The following is a 15,076-nucleotide window of genomic DNA, read 5'->3' as shown; positions in this document are numbered from 1 at the left end:
TTTAATGTTAATGTTCAGATCCTTTACAATTCCTTTTAAAGTAAAATTTTTTGGGGGTGCTAAAGATTAAGTGTGTGGGGGGGAGGGGGGAAATGTTTAAAGGGAGATACCTATTTTTTTTTCTTGGTTTTTATCACAATCATATTTTTTAAACAGGACATGACTTAAATTGATATTTTGATTTTTTCTTTATATAACATCTAAACATCCCTTATGAGGTTAATACTTTCACTGAGGATCCTTCCAATCGAGTGAAAAGTAACAATTCTGATGTGGCAGAAGTAAATTTTTGGGGGTAGTCAGCCTTTGGAGGCCAAAATCTATGGTGTTCAAAACTGAGAAGAAAAACTTTTTTTCCTGATTCAAGCCCTCCACCTGTGTCTAAAGCTGCAAGAAAAGGTAAGGGGTTTATCCATGCCCTCACTTAGTGCAGACTTTGTCGAATAAGATAAGATATACTTTATTGATCCTGAATGGAAATTATCATCATATGTTTGCACATCAGTCATCATTACATTAGCAAAGATTTATACATTATCGTGAATTAATTTATAAAAATACAAAGCTGATATAAGATAAGATAAAATATACAGCAGCTACAAGCAAAACTATAAATATTGGTCATGTAGATGTTATATAATATTCTAATAGAATTTGTAACAATGGCAGACCTGCCAACTGTTCTCCAGAAAGGATTATTTTTACATTTTTTAAAATCAAATTACACTTTTATGCTTTTTTGTTCCACATTACACCTTTTTGTCATCATCAAGGTTGTGTGCATGATTTAAGCAATTTTTTCTTCAGGTGGAATATCGTCTCATTGAAAACGGAAGAAAGCTGCATTTTCATCTTCCACTTCCAGCTTATCTTGTTTTATGAAGTCTAAACCAGAAGCTTTCTTAAGAACAATCAAAAAACATTCTCTTACTCTCTCTCTCTCTCTTTCTCTCTCTCTCTCTCTCTCTCTCTCTCTCTCTCTCTCTCTCTCTCTCTCTCTCTCCTCTCTCTCTCTCTCTCTCTCTCTCTCTCTCTCTCTCTCTCTCTCTCTCTCTCTCTCTCTCTCTCTCTCTCTCTCTCTCTCTCTCTCTCTCTCTCTCTCTCTCTCTCTCTCTCTCTCTCTCTCTCTCTCTCTCTCTCTCTCTCTCTCTCTCTCTCTCTCTCTCTCTCTCTCTCTCTCTCTCTCTCTCTCTCTCTCTCTCTCTCTCTCTCTCTCTCTCTCTCTCTCTCTCTCTCTCTCTCTCTCCTCTCTCTCTCTCTCTCTCTCTCTCTCTCTCTCTCTCTCTCTCTCTTCTCTCTCTCTCTCTCTCTCTCTCTCTCTCTCTCTCTCTCTCTCTCTCTCTCTCTCTCTCTCTCTCTCTCTCTCTCTCTCTCTCTCTCTCTCTCTCTCTCTCTCTCTCTCCCTCTCTCTCTATCTCTCTCTCTCTCTCTCTCTCTCTCTCTCTCTCTCTCTCTCTCTCTCTCTCTCTCTCTCTCTCTCTCTCTCTCTCTCGCCCCAGAAAGTTTTATATACTCAGCTTGTTTGCGATTTATTATTTGTTCACAACAGATCAGAACACTCAATGTGATACATTACAGTCTACGACTCAAGACAGTCCTCACACATCTGACGATGTACACCCTACAACCAGGTGAGTCAGTCATTCCATACCACAGACGGTCAGTTTAAAATAACAAGTGGATTATCCAGCATTATATTCATGTTTTCCAGATTTTGCTTAGACGTTTTTTTTACCATATATGCCTTTTTTTTTAAGTTCTTTATAACCGTTAGTCCCAATTGGGTCGAGTATATCCCTGACTCTATTGCATGAAACAAGATATATTTCTCTGCCTTATATCTGTTTTTTTTATGTATTTATGTTTTTATCGGTTTTGGTTGTTGGCTGAAGAAGGGTTTTGAGTCCGAAATGTTATTGCGTTTTACAGTCCACAGTTACTAGCAGCTTAGTATCACCTTCACCTGTACTTAATTGATAATGTGAGTAAGATATGTGTGATGATATGACAAAATCTGTTGGGTGTTTTCAAGATATGAGCACTAAAAAAGTAGAAAGTGAAACCTGCAGAAAATAACGGTGTTTTGTACTGAAAACTGCATGTCCCAATCGCTCAGTTGATAAGAGTACCCACGTCACACGCAAAGATCCTGGGTGAAGTCGAAAAAAATCTTCTCACTCCCCTGTTTACCCAGCAGTGACTGGGTAGCTTAATCTTGTTAGATCTGGTGGAAAGTACTTTGCAGTAGACAAGCATCCTATCCAAAAGCAATTGCTTTTATCAGTTTCACATTATTCTTGTACTAAAATACCTGTAACTTTGTCCCTAATTAAGACAATATATTTTGAAAATCAAAACTGCATTTTTTCTCAGGATGGATTGCACTGTACATTTGCACAAACTCCCGAGATTAAAATTTGTACACCATGTGGCTCATTTTGTCAGGTCATCACACGCATTGTAAAGGCCATCTATTTTTTCTGCTATCAAGCAAAATAAACTGTGTTTAATTGTTAGATTTCTTATTTATTCGTTTTGTCTCAATTATCTATTCAGTTCTGCTATCAAACAAAACAAGCTGTGTTTAACTGTTGGATTTCTAATTTATTTGTTTTGTCTCAATTATCTATGCAGGGTCAATTCAAAGTCAAAACTCAACAAAGAGATTACAAAGAAGTCGGCAAGTACCAGAGTTCAGGTAAGAAAATAAAAATAAACATTGACTTAACTCTTCATATCTTGTGCAATTTTGGCATTGGTAAATTGATTTGATGAAGGACACAAAATAGCCAAGTTATGAAAAAAAATGCACATTGGTTAGTAGTAAGTGTATTTCTAAAGAAAGATGCCTAACTCTCCATATCTTGTGCAATTTTGATAGATTTATTTGATGAAGAACACTCAGGCAATAAGGTAAGAAAACATAAAATGCACATTTAGTCACTCCATTCCTATTGTCAGGTGCTTAACCTTCTCCATACAAACTGTAGGAAAATTGTCACATTTGTTATGATACAAACAACATTTTTCTTATTTAGATTTCTTTTTATAAATCACAAAATTTGAATAAATATCTTTATTTCATTTACAAGAACTTAATGCTGTTTTGTAAAGCTTTTTTTGCTAAACAAAATTATGCACAGCATGTTTTTATTGCTTTAAAATTTGAGTTCAAACAACTCGTATATTGGGTCGGTATGGCATTTCAGTAAAAATATTGAAAATGATCAGTAAGGAGAGAGTTAACTCTCCAGATCTTTTGCAACATTGATCGATTGGCTTTATAAAAGTGACATAACTCATACACCCTTATTCACAACAGTCTAAAGCAGGTCTTGAATTTCACTGAGCGGTGGTGTGATTGTAAATCCAGAGCTATTTATAGTTTAAGAGTCAAAATGTTCAGACCCTTGGCGTGGTGCTGGGTGAGAACTTTCTTACTTTTTTTTAATTGACAAACTAGACGATTTTTTTTGGTGATCTTCTGTCCTAATGTTTTGTCTTATTCATCCACGTTCATTTTTGCAGCAAAATAAAAAGAATGTAAGGAAAGCTGGGGGTTCAGGACAAGACAAATTTGATGCTGGGGAAAATCAAGCTTCTAAGACCAGGTATGCTTGATAATCTACACTGCTGTACTCACAAAAAATATTGGCCAAAAATACTCGTTCCTCAAATATTGATCAATTAAAATGACCCTAATCTTCTCAAAAACTCTCAAACCTGGGACTTCCTTGAAGACTTTCGTGAAGCCCCAGGTTTGAGATTTTTTTTTCTGAATGAAGGTTATTTTACTCGATGGATATTTGAAGGACAAGTTTTGTGGCCAAACTTTTTAAAACTTATTTTTTTTTTTCATAGTTTGTAAATTCCTTTTATTATATTAATATAAGGATTTGTTCAAACTAATGGAGGGGTGATCACTTTTTTCTTTTTTTTTTATCACAAGCTGAATGCATACATGCCGAATCTTACGAATTTTTCGTAATTTTACAAATTTTAGACAAATTTCATGGCCAAATACGAAATTTTATCGAAAATTACAAATTTTTTATTCTTAGTAATACTTAAAAGATAATAAAAAATAATGATAATAATGATAAGAAGAAGATCAACAACAACTACTACTACTACTACCACCACTACTACTACTACTACTACTACTACTACTACTACTACTACTACTACTACTACTACTACTACAACTACTACTACTACTACTACTACTACTATTACTACTACTACTATAATAATGATGATAATAATAATAATATTGTGGTTGTTCACACACAATTTCAGAAATTACGAATTTCCTTGTCAAATTACTAAAAATTGACATTAAAATTACTAAATTTGAAGTTTTCAATTTGGCAAGTCTATGACTGTTAATTGTGTATTTTTTAATGAGGTATGACGAATTAATTCTTAAATTATCCCTCTAAATTATGTTGTTGACATTTATTGAAGTGTCTATTTTGAAATAATTTGTAACTTCTTGACTGACTAACCAGTGAACATCCCAAAGCGCTTTACAGATAATTATATTACATACACAGGTAGTCAAGTTAAAACATGGAAACAAAGAACGTAATTGCTGAAATAATGGTATACAAACATTACAAATGGCATGATGTAAAATGAATTATGAAAAAGTGAGTTTTTATAGCACATTTAAAGTTTAAGATATCTATCTTAATAGGATGGTATGAGAGAATTTTATTTTTTACTTTTTGTTCATTTAGTCGGGGTGTTTTTTTAGATGTAAAATTTTCTTTTTATAATTAGCATTAACATTAAAAGATAGCTAAGCAGATGAAAAGTGTTAAGTGTTATCTTTTCATATTTTTCAGCACTTACCTTGTTATTTATTATTATCATTATTTCCTCTCTTTTTACATTTTATTCACAGAGAGAAAAGTGATTTGAAAGCTAAAGAAGTCATCAGTGCATGGATGTCGTCTTACCAGCGTTTCATTGAATCACTGACCTTGGCCTGATGTGAAAAAAAAAAAGAATCTCGAATGAAAGAAAAGTCTAGCAACTGCAGTTATCAAGTTTTTACTCTCTTTGAAGAAAATTGTTTTTTGCTGGAAATGTAATGTTATGTAATTGTTTGTATAGAATTTTGTAATTATTCCAGGTTGAGTTGAAGACAGCAACCTCCAATATATTAATTTCATTTTTTCAGCTACAAATATTCATTTATGAGTCAGCAAATACTTTGAATAACATTAACTTGAGCTTTTTTATATAGTGCAATATCCACTAAACATGCTCAAAGCGTTTTACAAGGGGTCCCAAGCCAACAGCAACAATCAACATGTAAGACTAAACATGATGTCTATTATGGGATATTACAATTTTTTTCCAACAGAGGCAACTCTGTTGTTAAGGCCAGATACTCATTTTATACCTGTTGAGAGATTATGAGTAAAGAGCCTTTTCCAAGAACTGCACTATGCACCTCTCAGAGCAGGACTCAAACCCATCCGCTCCTGAAGCAAGTGTCATACCACCAGACCACATAGCCACACTAGCATTAAATTTCAGTCAAGCTGGTGACCATCTTACTGTCCTAATGATAACTGGTTTTCATACATATAGTGTGGCTTGTCGCGGCTAATTTTTTTAATGCCCTCATTATGTCAAACCATATTAGAAGTAAATGAGAAGTATACACAAACTTCATTGAATCTTTTTTTTATTTTTTGTTTGGTCTTTTTTTTTTTTTTTGTTTGGCCTACATGCTCATATCTGCAGGTCTGATAACTAAACACAATGATGGGCTTGAATTAACATTGTTGCAATGATTTAAACATTTCTATTGTTTGAGAATATTTCCTTGACAACAATGAGTCCATAACAATCTAGGTTATCTTTCCGTCTGCTCTGTCCATGGAAGCGGAAGTCTTATCAGAGATTTTTGTATTAAAATTAACATTTTTTGGTACAAAAATAACTAGTGGTAAAATGATGTATTCAAAGGTATATGAAGTTAGAACCCAAAAAATACATGTTTGGGGAATCGGTTTATTGTTTGTAGTATCGGTTAAGTTGCGTGTTAATTTTTTATTGGGGGTTTTGTTTTGTTTTTTCTCTAGATTATTGTCACTCCATTTGATGAAACTATAATGCATTTACATAATGACTGCTGGTTCAGGCATTGAAAATAATTGTTTTGTTTACAAAGTTGTCCCAAATCAACTGCTGCTTATGAGTGGCCTGGATGAATGTGGATTATTTCATAGAAATTTTTATGAATACACATAATATAAATGTAAACATTGTTTGGCTGTCAGGAGAACAGAGTTTTGTATCTCAACATTCAAAAAAATCTTATTATTAGTTTTAAACATACAATTTATACAGATACATTGGTATCTATGTTATATTTTGGATTAAATTTTTGTAGGATTTTGTAACCAGTATTTTAAACTGATATTTGTTGTTTTACTTATTAAATATTTTTCCCAAGCTATCCTTCACAGGAAACGTTTTAGAGTCTTTTAAAGTAAGGATTGATATAAAAAAGATTTGGGGAAAATCAATGCTTCTTTAGTTAAAATTAACGTTGGGGGGATTTTTTATTGTACAGTGCACTCTCCCGATAACGACATGGCTCGGGACCAGAGGTGCATGTCGTTATTCGGAAAATTTCAAGATGGCGGAAAAAGGGGTGTGGTTAGACCCTTAGAATGTACATTAATGTACCAACCATAGTGGGTGATCAGTGATCGGACTTTCCAAACATGTAAAATACACGAAGTGTGTGTGTGTGTGTGTAGTTTTGTTGTTTGTTTTTGTTATTGTTTTTTGTGTGTCATTTTCCCTCTGTTGTTTATCCGGGCTTGGGACCGGCATGAGTGCAGCTGTATTTAATAATACAACTGAACACATGGCCACATTAAAAATGTTTTTTTGTTGTTTTTTTTTTGTTTTGTTTTGTTTTTGTTTTTTTTGTTTGTTTTTTTTGTTGTTGTTTTTTTTTTTTTTTTTTTTTTTTAAACTAACTGTCGGATTTCGATTTAGAGAAGAAATCCATAATCCCGGTCTGTCGCTTGTTGCTGTAAATCATAGGGCCGACTTTATCTTCCATCTGATGCAACAAGTCGAAAATAGATGCACAATCCTTATGTTGCAGTGCAAACCGTCTGAGAGTTTGTAGTGCCGAATTTGCGTCACTACCCGTGACAAGAGGAGCAGCTTCATCTTCATCATCATCGTCATCTTCTGGTGGCTCCTGTCTCTGTTTGATACTGTCAACGATGGAATCGACTGATACCTCGCCGGTCACTGCCAAGTCGCTGTCGATGTTGACGTATTCCTCGAGACCGGCATCTGCATCGGACATTTCATTGGCCGATAACAAAGTGATCTCATTGGCTATGAGGTGCCTCTGGCTCAGAGAATGAAATGAAACTTACCGGAAACAACATTTTAGCTATTTTTATTTTTGTATCAAGCAAAGTCACAGCCGATTATTGCTAACTCAATGTCGCTATCCGGAGAGTGGTCTAAAAAGTATGTCATTATTTAGAGTTTTATTACTAATAACATATAGTAAAAAAATCGGGACCGGGGGCCAATGTCGTTATCGGGAGAATGTCGTTATTCGGAGAGGTCGTTATCGTATGTAATTGTAATCCAATTTTTTTGCTAAGGTCACAAAATTATTTGATCGTACAAGTTAAGGTGCTAGTCTTCCAAAAAACAAATATATATATATGCAATTTTAAAATTTAGACTTGATGGAAGCAAAACTTTCTATTTGTAAATAATGTTTATTACTAAAATTGGAACCACCTATCCATTGTTGTTCTGCTCTAGTTCTTTTTGTGTCCTGTATTGTCCTTGAACGAGAAGATGTGGTTTGGCCCTGACTTTGGCTGTAGTGCATTTCTGAAGGAGAGGCAGTGGGATGGGAGGGTGTGTCTGAATGTTAGGGTTTTTTTTAGTGTGATATTATATCCCTTTAAATCATATTAGAGTGACATTATACAAATGTGGAGAGAACATAGTCATAACCCTTGTCCTTTAAGCCCTCAATGATCCGACAGTCTGAACAGTCATAAGCTAGCAAACAATGGCAGTGATTGCTAAATTAAGCAAACTATGTACGCATGTTTTACACATAGGTATGCTAAATTAAGCAAACTATGTACGCATGTTTTACACATTGGTATGCTAAATTAAGCAAACTACACATGTATTACACGTTGGTATGTTAAATTAAGCAAAATACATGTGTATTACACATTGGTATGCATGGGTATGTTCCCTTCCACTAGGTGTCTATTGATCCAACTCTCCTTTTCTGCTGTACACATTGTCTACTGATAGTACTGGGCCCGTTCTAATGAACGCGGACTAACTTTAGTAATTTACTAAATGACTAGCTAGTCTTTAGCCCAAGCTTAGTAAGTGTCTTAAAAAAATCGGATTCAATGAGCATTATTTAGTCTCGAACTAGCTGGGCTTTAGCCTAGAAATGGGCGTGGCAAGTCCTGACCTAGTCCTGACCTAGCCCTTGACTCTATCGGTTGTTTTGTGCTGCTGTTTGGGTTCTTCTGGCGCAAAAGATTTAATCAGCGCCACATCCGCTTTCGTTTTGTTTAGATTCTATTTCCTTTTGAAATCATTGACGAAAATGGAGCTCAACAAGAGAAAAACTTTTACTTTTCAAACCCTGAAACTGCAGCCCTCCTGGAAAATACAATTATGTCGAGATTGCAGCACTCTGTGACAGTGCGAAAATAAGAGAAGTACATATATTTTTTCTTTGTCACTAATGAAATGAAATAAAAATAGGCTATAGCACGGTCACTGACACTGGGCATCTGTTAGGACTGTAGACTGTAGGCTAATACACCACCTCAAACATTTGTCAGTCCATATCTTTGCTTTTATGGGGTTTATTTTCATTATGAAAAGTTCAAAGTGAACAACTAAATGACGCCGATTCAGTGGTGTATTTGGTCTATCATGAAATGAAATAAAAATAGGCTACAGCACGGTCACTGACACTGGGCATCTGCAGGCTAATACACCACCTCAAACATTTGTCAGTTCATATCTTTGCTTTTAAGAGGTCTATTTTCATTTTGAAAAGTTCAGAGTGAACAACTAAATGACGCCGATTCAGTGGTGTATTTGGTCTATCATGAAATGAAATAAAAATAGGCTACAGCACGGTCACTGACACTGGGTATCTGTAGGCTAATACTACACCACCTCAAACATTTGTCAGTTCATATCTTTGCTTTTATGAGGTCTATTTTCATTTTGAAAAGTTCAAAGTGAACAACTAAATGACGCCGATTCAGTGGTGTATTTGGTCTATCTCTTCATGTGAATAAATATTTTATTATTGACTTTTCCAAAATTCCAATAGGTCATTCATTTGTATGTCGTGATCTATTTTTCCTTGATTTCAGCTGTCTCAGCTCTAAACTATACTTTTCTTTCTCAATAAATAATTCATTTTCTGTTTGCAATGTATTACAGAGATGTTGATTTACCACATGTAAAAATTTCAAAGTTGTATCTGAAGCTGTTTCTGAATTATACTTGATTATCCATTGGGATGCTGTGCTTTGGTCACATTTTTTCCTATTAAGCTATATAGAGATTTTCCACCACATAAACGGTCATAACTTTTTAACCAGTTGAGATAGAGCGATATTTTTTCACTCTAGTTAATGTTTCACTCCCCTTTATTTTTCTACGCTAGATTAATACCCAAAGCCACTATTTTGAAAAATTCTTGCAAGTGCCTACAGTAGGTCCCTGCCACTCACAATACAATGTTGCTTTGTATTTGTATACCTCTAGACTACTTTGGATTGTGTTTATCTACTTCCTATCTCCCGGCTCTGCTCTCTAATCCACCTTTTTACTACTTGGCAAGAACAGGCAAGGTGGCAACCCGGTCTCGGATTTCTAAAAAAAAAAAAGAAAGAAAATTAATGAAAAAAAAAAAAAAAGCAGGTGGCATGTTCAATGAAAATTTTAAAGCATCATAATAGCCGACATGGCACCCATAATTTATCAATAAACAATATAAATAGATGTACTGTAGTGCGGAGGTTAAGCAATAAATTTCACCCTTCCTCTTTGCCCCTACTAAGTGGGGCTTTGTTGTATGATAGTATTACACTTGCATTTGGACCAGTAGGCCCAAGATTCAAGTCCCTTCCTGAGTAGTTCAAAGTCGAGTCATTGAACAAGGCTCCTTATTGAGTAATTGGCCATTAAAAGTAATGACTCTGTCGGGGAAAAGTTGTGATATTGCTGTGTTGCTATTGGCTTGGAGCCCCTTACAGAGCTTTGAGCATGTTTAGCAGTATACAATCTAGCATCTGTGTCAGTTGCACACAAAAAATGACAAAAGTTTTAAGCTTTTAACTCACTTGAATATTTAGAACAAGTCAACAACCAGAAAAATTCGAAATGAAGTGGAAGTGAAAATAAACTTCTTTCTAAAAGTAAAAGGTTGTTTTTTTTCTTTTTAAAATAAATTCCCAAGCGGTGTCTTTATTTATTCTTTTTTTTTTTCAGTGCAAAAAATAACAGAAAATCACTGACGCGTCAAAAGTTATAACCGCAACAAACGTAAATGCTAGGATAATGCTCTTTATATATGCTCAATTATTTTTTTTGTTTTTTAGAAAAATATTTTTAAAAACTAATAATAAATGAAATTCTACCACAACATTATCATATTTAAAAAAAATTATGAAATTTTGAAACATTAGTAGACTAATTTAATACTGTTCTGGTTTAGGGCAAGCCGTTTACGGGTTTGGGGCGTGAGCATACATATTTGGAGTGAGGGGGTTTGGTATCTATTTTCGGTTTTTAAGCAAGGTTAACTGATAATACCTCATATGTATTTACATCAAACTAACAAAAGATGTCAAATAATTGAGTTTCTCAAACAGTTGAGAGTTTAGTTTAACCAATCTGCAGTTAGAGCTGTTGGAATTTGAGGTATAGAAAAGCATACAGATTTAGGGCGACCTACCCTAGTACATTTGATAAGCAAGAAATAAATCTTCACCCTCTCCAGTCAGACCCTACAAATATTTAATGATAAAATGCCAATTTAAGAGGTATGACTGATAATAATCTACATTCAAAAGCATGACATTTTTTATGCAAATAATTTAAAGGATAGAGACTAATTATACGAGTAAAGTTTGCTACAACCAAAATAATAAATAAAGATTTTATGGCAACAAAAAGCAATCAATAGAACTGATTCCAGTGCAAAATGAATGTTCTCAACAATCTCATTACATAATCGATTTACATATTTTTTTCTCCTTTTGCATTTTCAGGTCGGGGAAAAGATCAGAATGAGAATCAATGCGGAATTCTCAAAAACCGTTCGGTGATGGAGCTAAAAAAAAAATTCAAGGACAAGAAAAGAATAGTCCAAAGTCATGTTGATTCTGTAAAGCAGACTGGAGGGGGAAACCAGGACCCTCTTCAATCTTTACTGAACAAGTACCGGTACTCGTCATTATTGGCGAGTGTAGTACCATTGTTGATGGTATTCAAGGTAAATTTCTGCAATTATAATAGTTCCATACATTGTTCTGTATATAAATGTAAAAGGCTGTCATCTAGGCATTCCATGAATAAAGTAGTAGTAGTAGCATATGGCTACACCTCCAAATTTATTTCGTCAACTCAGCTTCTAGTCTTCCTCCGCACTAAGGACGGTTTCATAGCCACCTTCAAGTTTAGTGACTGGACAGTGGAGGACGATGTGATCACTGGTCTCTGGGGCTGCCTGACATGAATAAAGATAGTACACCTTACAATATTTTAAACAAGTAATTTGTATTATGTTTGCATGCATCTTTTGTGATCGTCTAATATTGACTCATCCTTACAATTGCCTATGCACAGATTCATTGAACAATATTTTTCTCTAACATAACTATCCTCTTTTGGTAGTTAAGTCTCAAAAGTATATCACCTCTATTGCATATCTAACAACTGCCTGTGGGACACGTTTCCTCTTGATTTTTTTATCAATTTTAAAAACATTAAAACAATAAATGAAGACTGAAGTCAAGTATCAAAACAAGAGTATTCACATTTAATAATTCAATGGTAGTTAAAATCTTGAAATTTACTTTATACCATCAATCCTGAAGTAGCTGACAAAATTATATGAATATTTCAAATTTGAAATAAATGATGGAGCAAAAGCTTTTGTGTCATAAGGGATTGCCATGTATTTTTTTATCACAAATCGTCAAAGTGGCATCACGCAACATTGTATTGAAATTCCACTTTGGAATTGGGTCCTGTAAATATTTATATTGTTTCATTTAGTGTTTTATTTAGGGCAAGCCAATGGCACAGCGAGTTATCATGCTTGCATATGAATCAAAGTGTCATGGGTTCTATTCCCAGCAGATTTGTTATTTCTGGGATTCATGGGTCTCAAGATCAGAAGATAAGATTACACTTGGATGCATTTCATGGTTAAAAAAAAAAAAGAGCCAGAGACCCGTAATTATATGATGCAAATTTTACATTAAAATCAATTGCTATCGTATCATATTAAAATTGATATAAATAGAATTAAAATCATTATAATTTCATAACAATTCACCTTTTAAAAAAAAACACCACTGTGTTCCTTCTCATTAAGTTTGTAATGGGTAATCTGGACTTAAAGTGCAACTTGTGAATTCTATACTTCATTAATTCAAATTTATCAACAATTTTCTTTACAGTTATGAGCACTGAGAGTTTTGTTCCGAATCCCAGTCCAGCCAGAAATATTATTGACATATCTGACTGTAATCTTGGAGATTACACCATAATCAGTAAGCATAATTCTTTTGCTACAAAGTCATTAAATTATTAATAGAATTTCACCCGAAAGACTAAAGAAAATTTTTTTTAACGTGCTCAAAGCGCTTTACAAGGGGTCCATGACCAACAGCAACATTTAGAACAGGACATGACGTCTGTTAGGCGATATTACAATTTTTCGGACAGAGACAGCACTGTTAACGGTCAGGTACTCATTTTACACCTGAGTACGGTGAGAGAATGTGAGTAAAGAGTATTTTCCAAGGACTCAACTATGCGCCGAGCGAGGCTCAGGGCCAGGACCTTCCGATCCGAAAGCGAGTGTCATACCACAAGACCACATAGCCACTAACAGTGTATTTAACATTGACAACAGTACTGAAAGGACTATCACGGTTAACAAGTTGGTCAAAATGGGGGACATTGAAGTGACAGTGGGACCACGAAGTATAACATAAGTGTGTTTTGTGATTTTGTTTAATCAACATTCTTTATTTGTTTGTTTTTAATGGTTTTACGGCGCTTGCAACACATTAAGGTCATATCAGTGCCAGTAAAAAGGAAGAAAATGGGATAGCAAAATGTTCTAGAATTATAAATTCTCTTCTGTTTTAAATTGCTTGCGACATATTTAGGTCATTTCAGCACCAGTAAAAAGGATGCAAATGGATAGTCAAGCAATTCTAGATTAACAATTCAAAGCACTAATAAGTAAAACAAAAAGGGAATGGTTCTTATATGGAATGGATGTAGATTCCAAGAGCATGCCATCAGTGTACTTAGTTTGAAGTCACCTAAAAGTGTCGTCCAGGCACAAGCACAGGTCCCCATTAAGAGGAACACACTCAAATGCTTACTTATCACATATTACATATGTAAAAAAAAATACTGGTTCCCCCTTAGAGAAAAATACTCAAACAAAAAGATGATTTACAAGGAAATAAAACAAAAATGTATACTGTTGCTGAGTCCATCGTCTTCTCAAATATATTCATATTAACACTTTTAAGCACTGACGAAAAGTTTATAAGGATTTGTTTAAAAAGTGGGATGTAGTTCTAAAATCATCTTAATTAAATGGCCAGCATTTCATGTTGCTTAAGGAGATAACATTGTTTAAAAGTTTTTATCATTCCAAATTCTGACTTTGACCTGACGACAATGTGGTATCAAAGAAGTTTCAAAATGAAATGACGTTTTTGATTTCAGCACCACTTGATTTCATAATGTGGCCAGTTTCATAATTCACAGATATAAATGTTGTTTTGTTTCAATGCAGTGAAAAAGATGTTCTAAATATTATTTTTCCTCCACAGCTTCAACACTAGCCAGACAGATGGATATGAATGAGATGAGATTAATGAAATCAGTTTTGTTGATTGCTCTGTGGTGGAGTCAGTAGTTGTAGTAGATGATTTTCAAATCAGTTTCAAGAGGAGACAACAGAAACTCTTCCCCATACACCAGAGGAGTGGAATGCCTCAGATGGCATCAGCCAAAGATTACGGCAAGCTGGCCCCAAGAGGAGATGACAGATCACTGACAATCCATTAATGGATCAATGGCTGCAGTCGGAACAACTCCATTATAAAAAAAAAACCAACTCCATTGTTGAACAAAATACCCTAAAAATTGAATACATGAAATTTAAGATGAGGCATATTAATTATGACACTACTTATAATTAAATTATTCTTTTTATATGTTTTGATATTATAGCTGTCATCTGCATTTTTTTGCCAAATTGGGACCTAAAATTTGCCAAAAACCCCCCAAAATTTGCCAAGAAATTTGCCAAAAAGACCAAAATTTGCCGAGGAGAACTAAGCCTTTCAGTAAAAATTAACATGCGATACAGAAAAAAAAAAAATATAATAAAAGACAATTTATTACATTTAAGGAGGCTACATTTATTAATTTACACAATGTAAAGTGATTTATGCGCCCAAACTTTCAGAAAATCACACACACACACACACACACAAACGTACACTTTCAGTCAGACTCATCAAAGGCCTAGTTTTCTTTTACTACTCAAAAAAAGAGGCATCGATAAACTTATTGTAGTAAAGGAAAACTAGTCCTTTGATGTTGTTTTCTGTGAGTCTACGCCTTCTGGAAGACAAGACAAGCGGGTGGTTGGATGGGAGCATCACCCTTGAATCATATACCTATGATGTTCGCATGGGTGTACGATCCGATAGTGATGTCGTTTCTTCTTCTCTTTACTAGCCTATCC

General features: G+C 34.5%; 1 protein-coding gene and 1 long non-coding RNA gene across 2 annotated transcripts; one reads left to right on the top strand and one right to left on the bottom strand.

Annotated features, from left to right (window-relative positions):
* Positions 1-343: 343 nt before the first annotated feature.
* LOC144960891 (uncharacterized) lies at positions 344-14,190 on the top strand (the record flags this gene model as incomplete). Its single annotated transcript, XR_013642982.1, has 8 exons — positions 344-399; positions 1,550-1,631; positions 2,635-2,698; positions 3,529-3,611; positions 4,910-5,095; positions 11,340-11,563; positions 12,756-12,848; positions 14,154-14,190. It is a non-coding gene; the product is annotated as an uncharacterized LOC144960891 (long non-coding RNA).
* On the bottom strand, positions 6,980-9,979 carry LOC144960890 (uncharacterized). Its single transcript, XM_078894280.1, has 2 exons — positions 9,232-9,979; positions 6,980-9,050 (listed from the first exon to the last, which is right to left on the bottom strand). The coding sequence occupies exon 2, from the start codon at positions 7,349-7,351 to the stop codon at positions 7,007-7,009; it is 345 nt and encodes a 114-aa protein (XP_078750406.1). The 5' UTR covers positions 7,352-9,050; positions 9,232-9,979; the 3' UTR covers positions 6,980-7,006.
* Positions 14,191-15,076: the final 886 nt, after the last annotated feature.

The sequence above is a fragment of the Berghia stephanieae genome, unplaced genomic scaffold (genome assembly GCF_034508935.2).
Source record: "Berghia stephanieae isolate SIO BIC M18660-M18661 unplaced genomic scaffold, UCSD_Bste_1.3 scaffold1009, whole genome shotgun sequence".
Classification (NCBI taxonomy): domain Eukaryota; kingdom Metazoa; phylum Mollusca; class Gastropoda; order Nudibranchia; family Aeolidiidae; genus Berghia; species Berghia stephanieae.
The sequence above is the reverse complement of the archived record's forward strand: the minus strand, read 5'-3'. Positions and strand labels throughout refer to the sequence as shown.

Excerpts from the sequence above, each read along its gene's own strand:
- LOC144960890 (XM_078894280.1), bottom strand. The coding sequence starts at position 7,351 with ATGTCCGATGCAGATGCCGGTCTCGAGGAATACGTCAACATCGACAGC.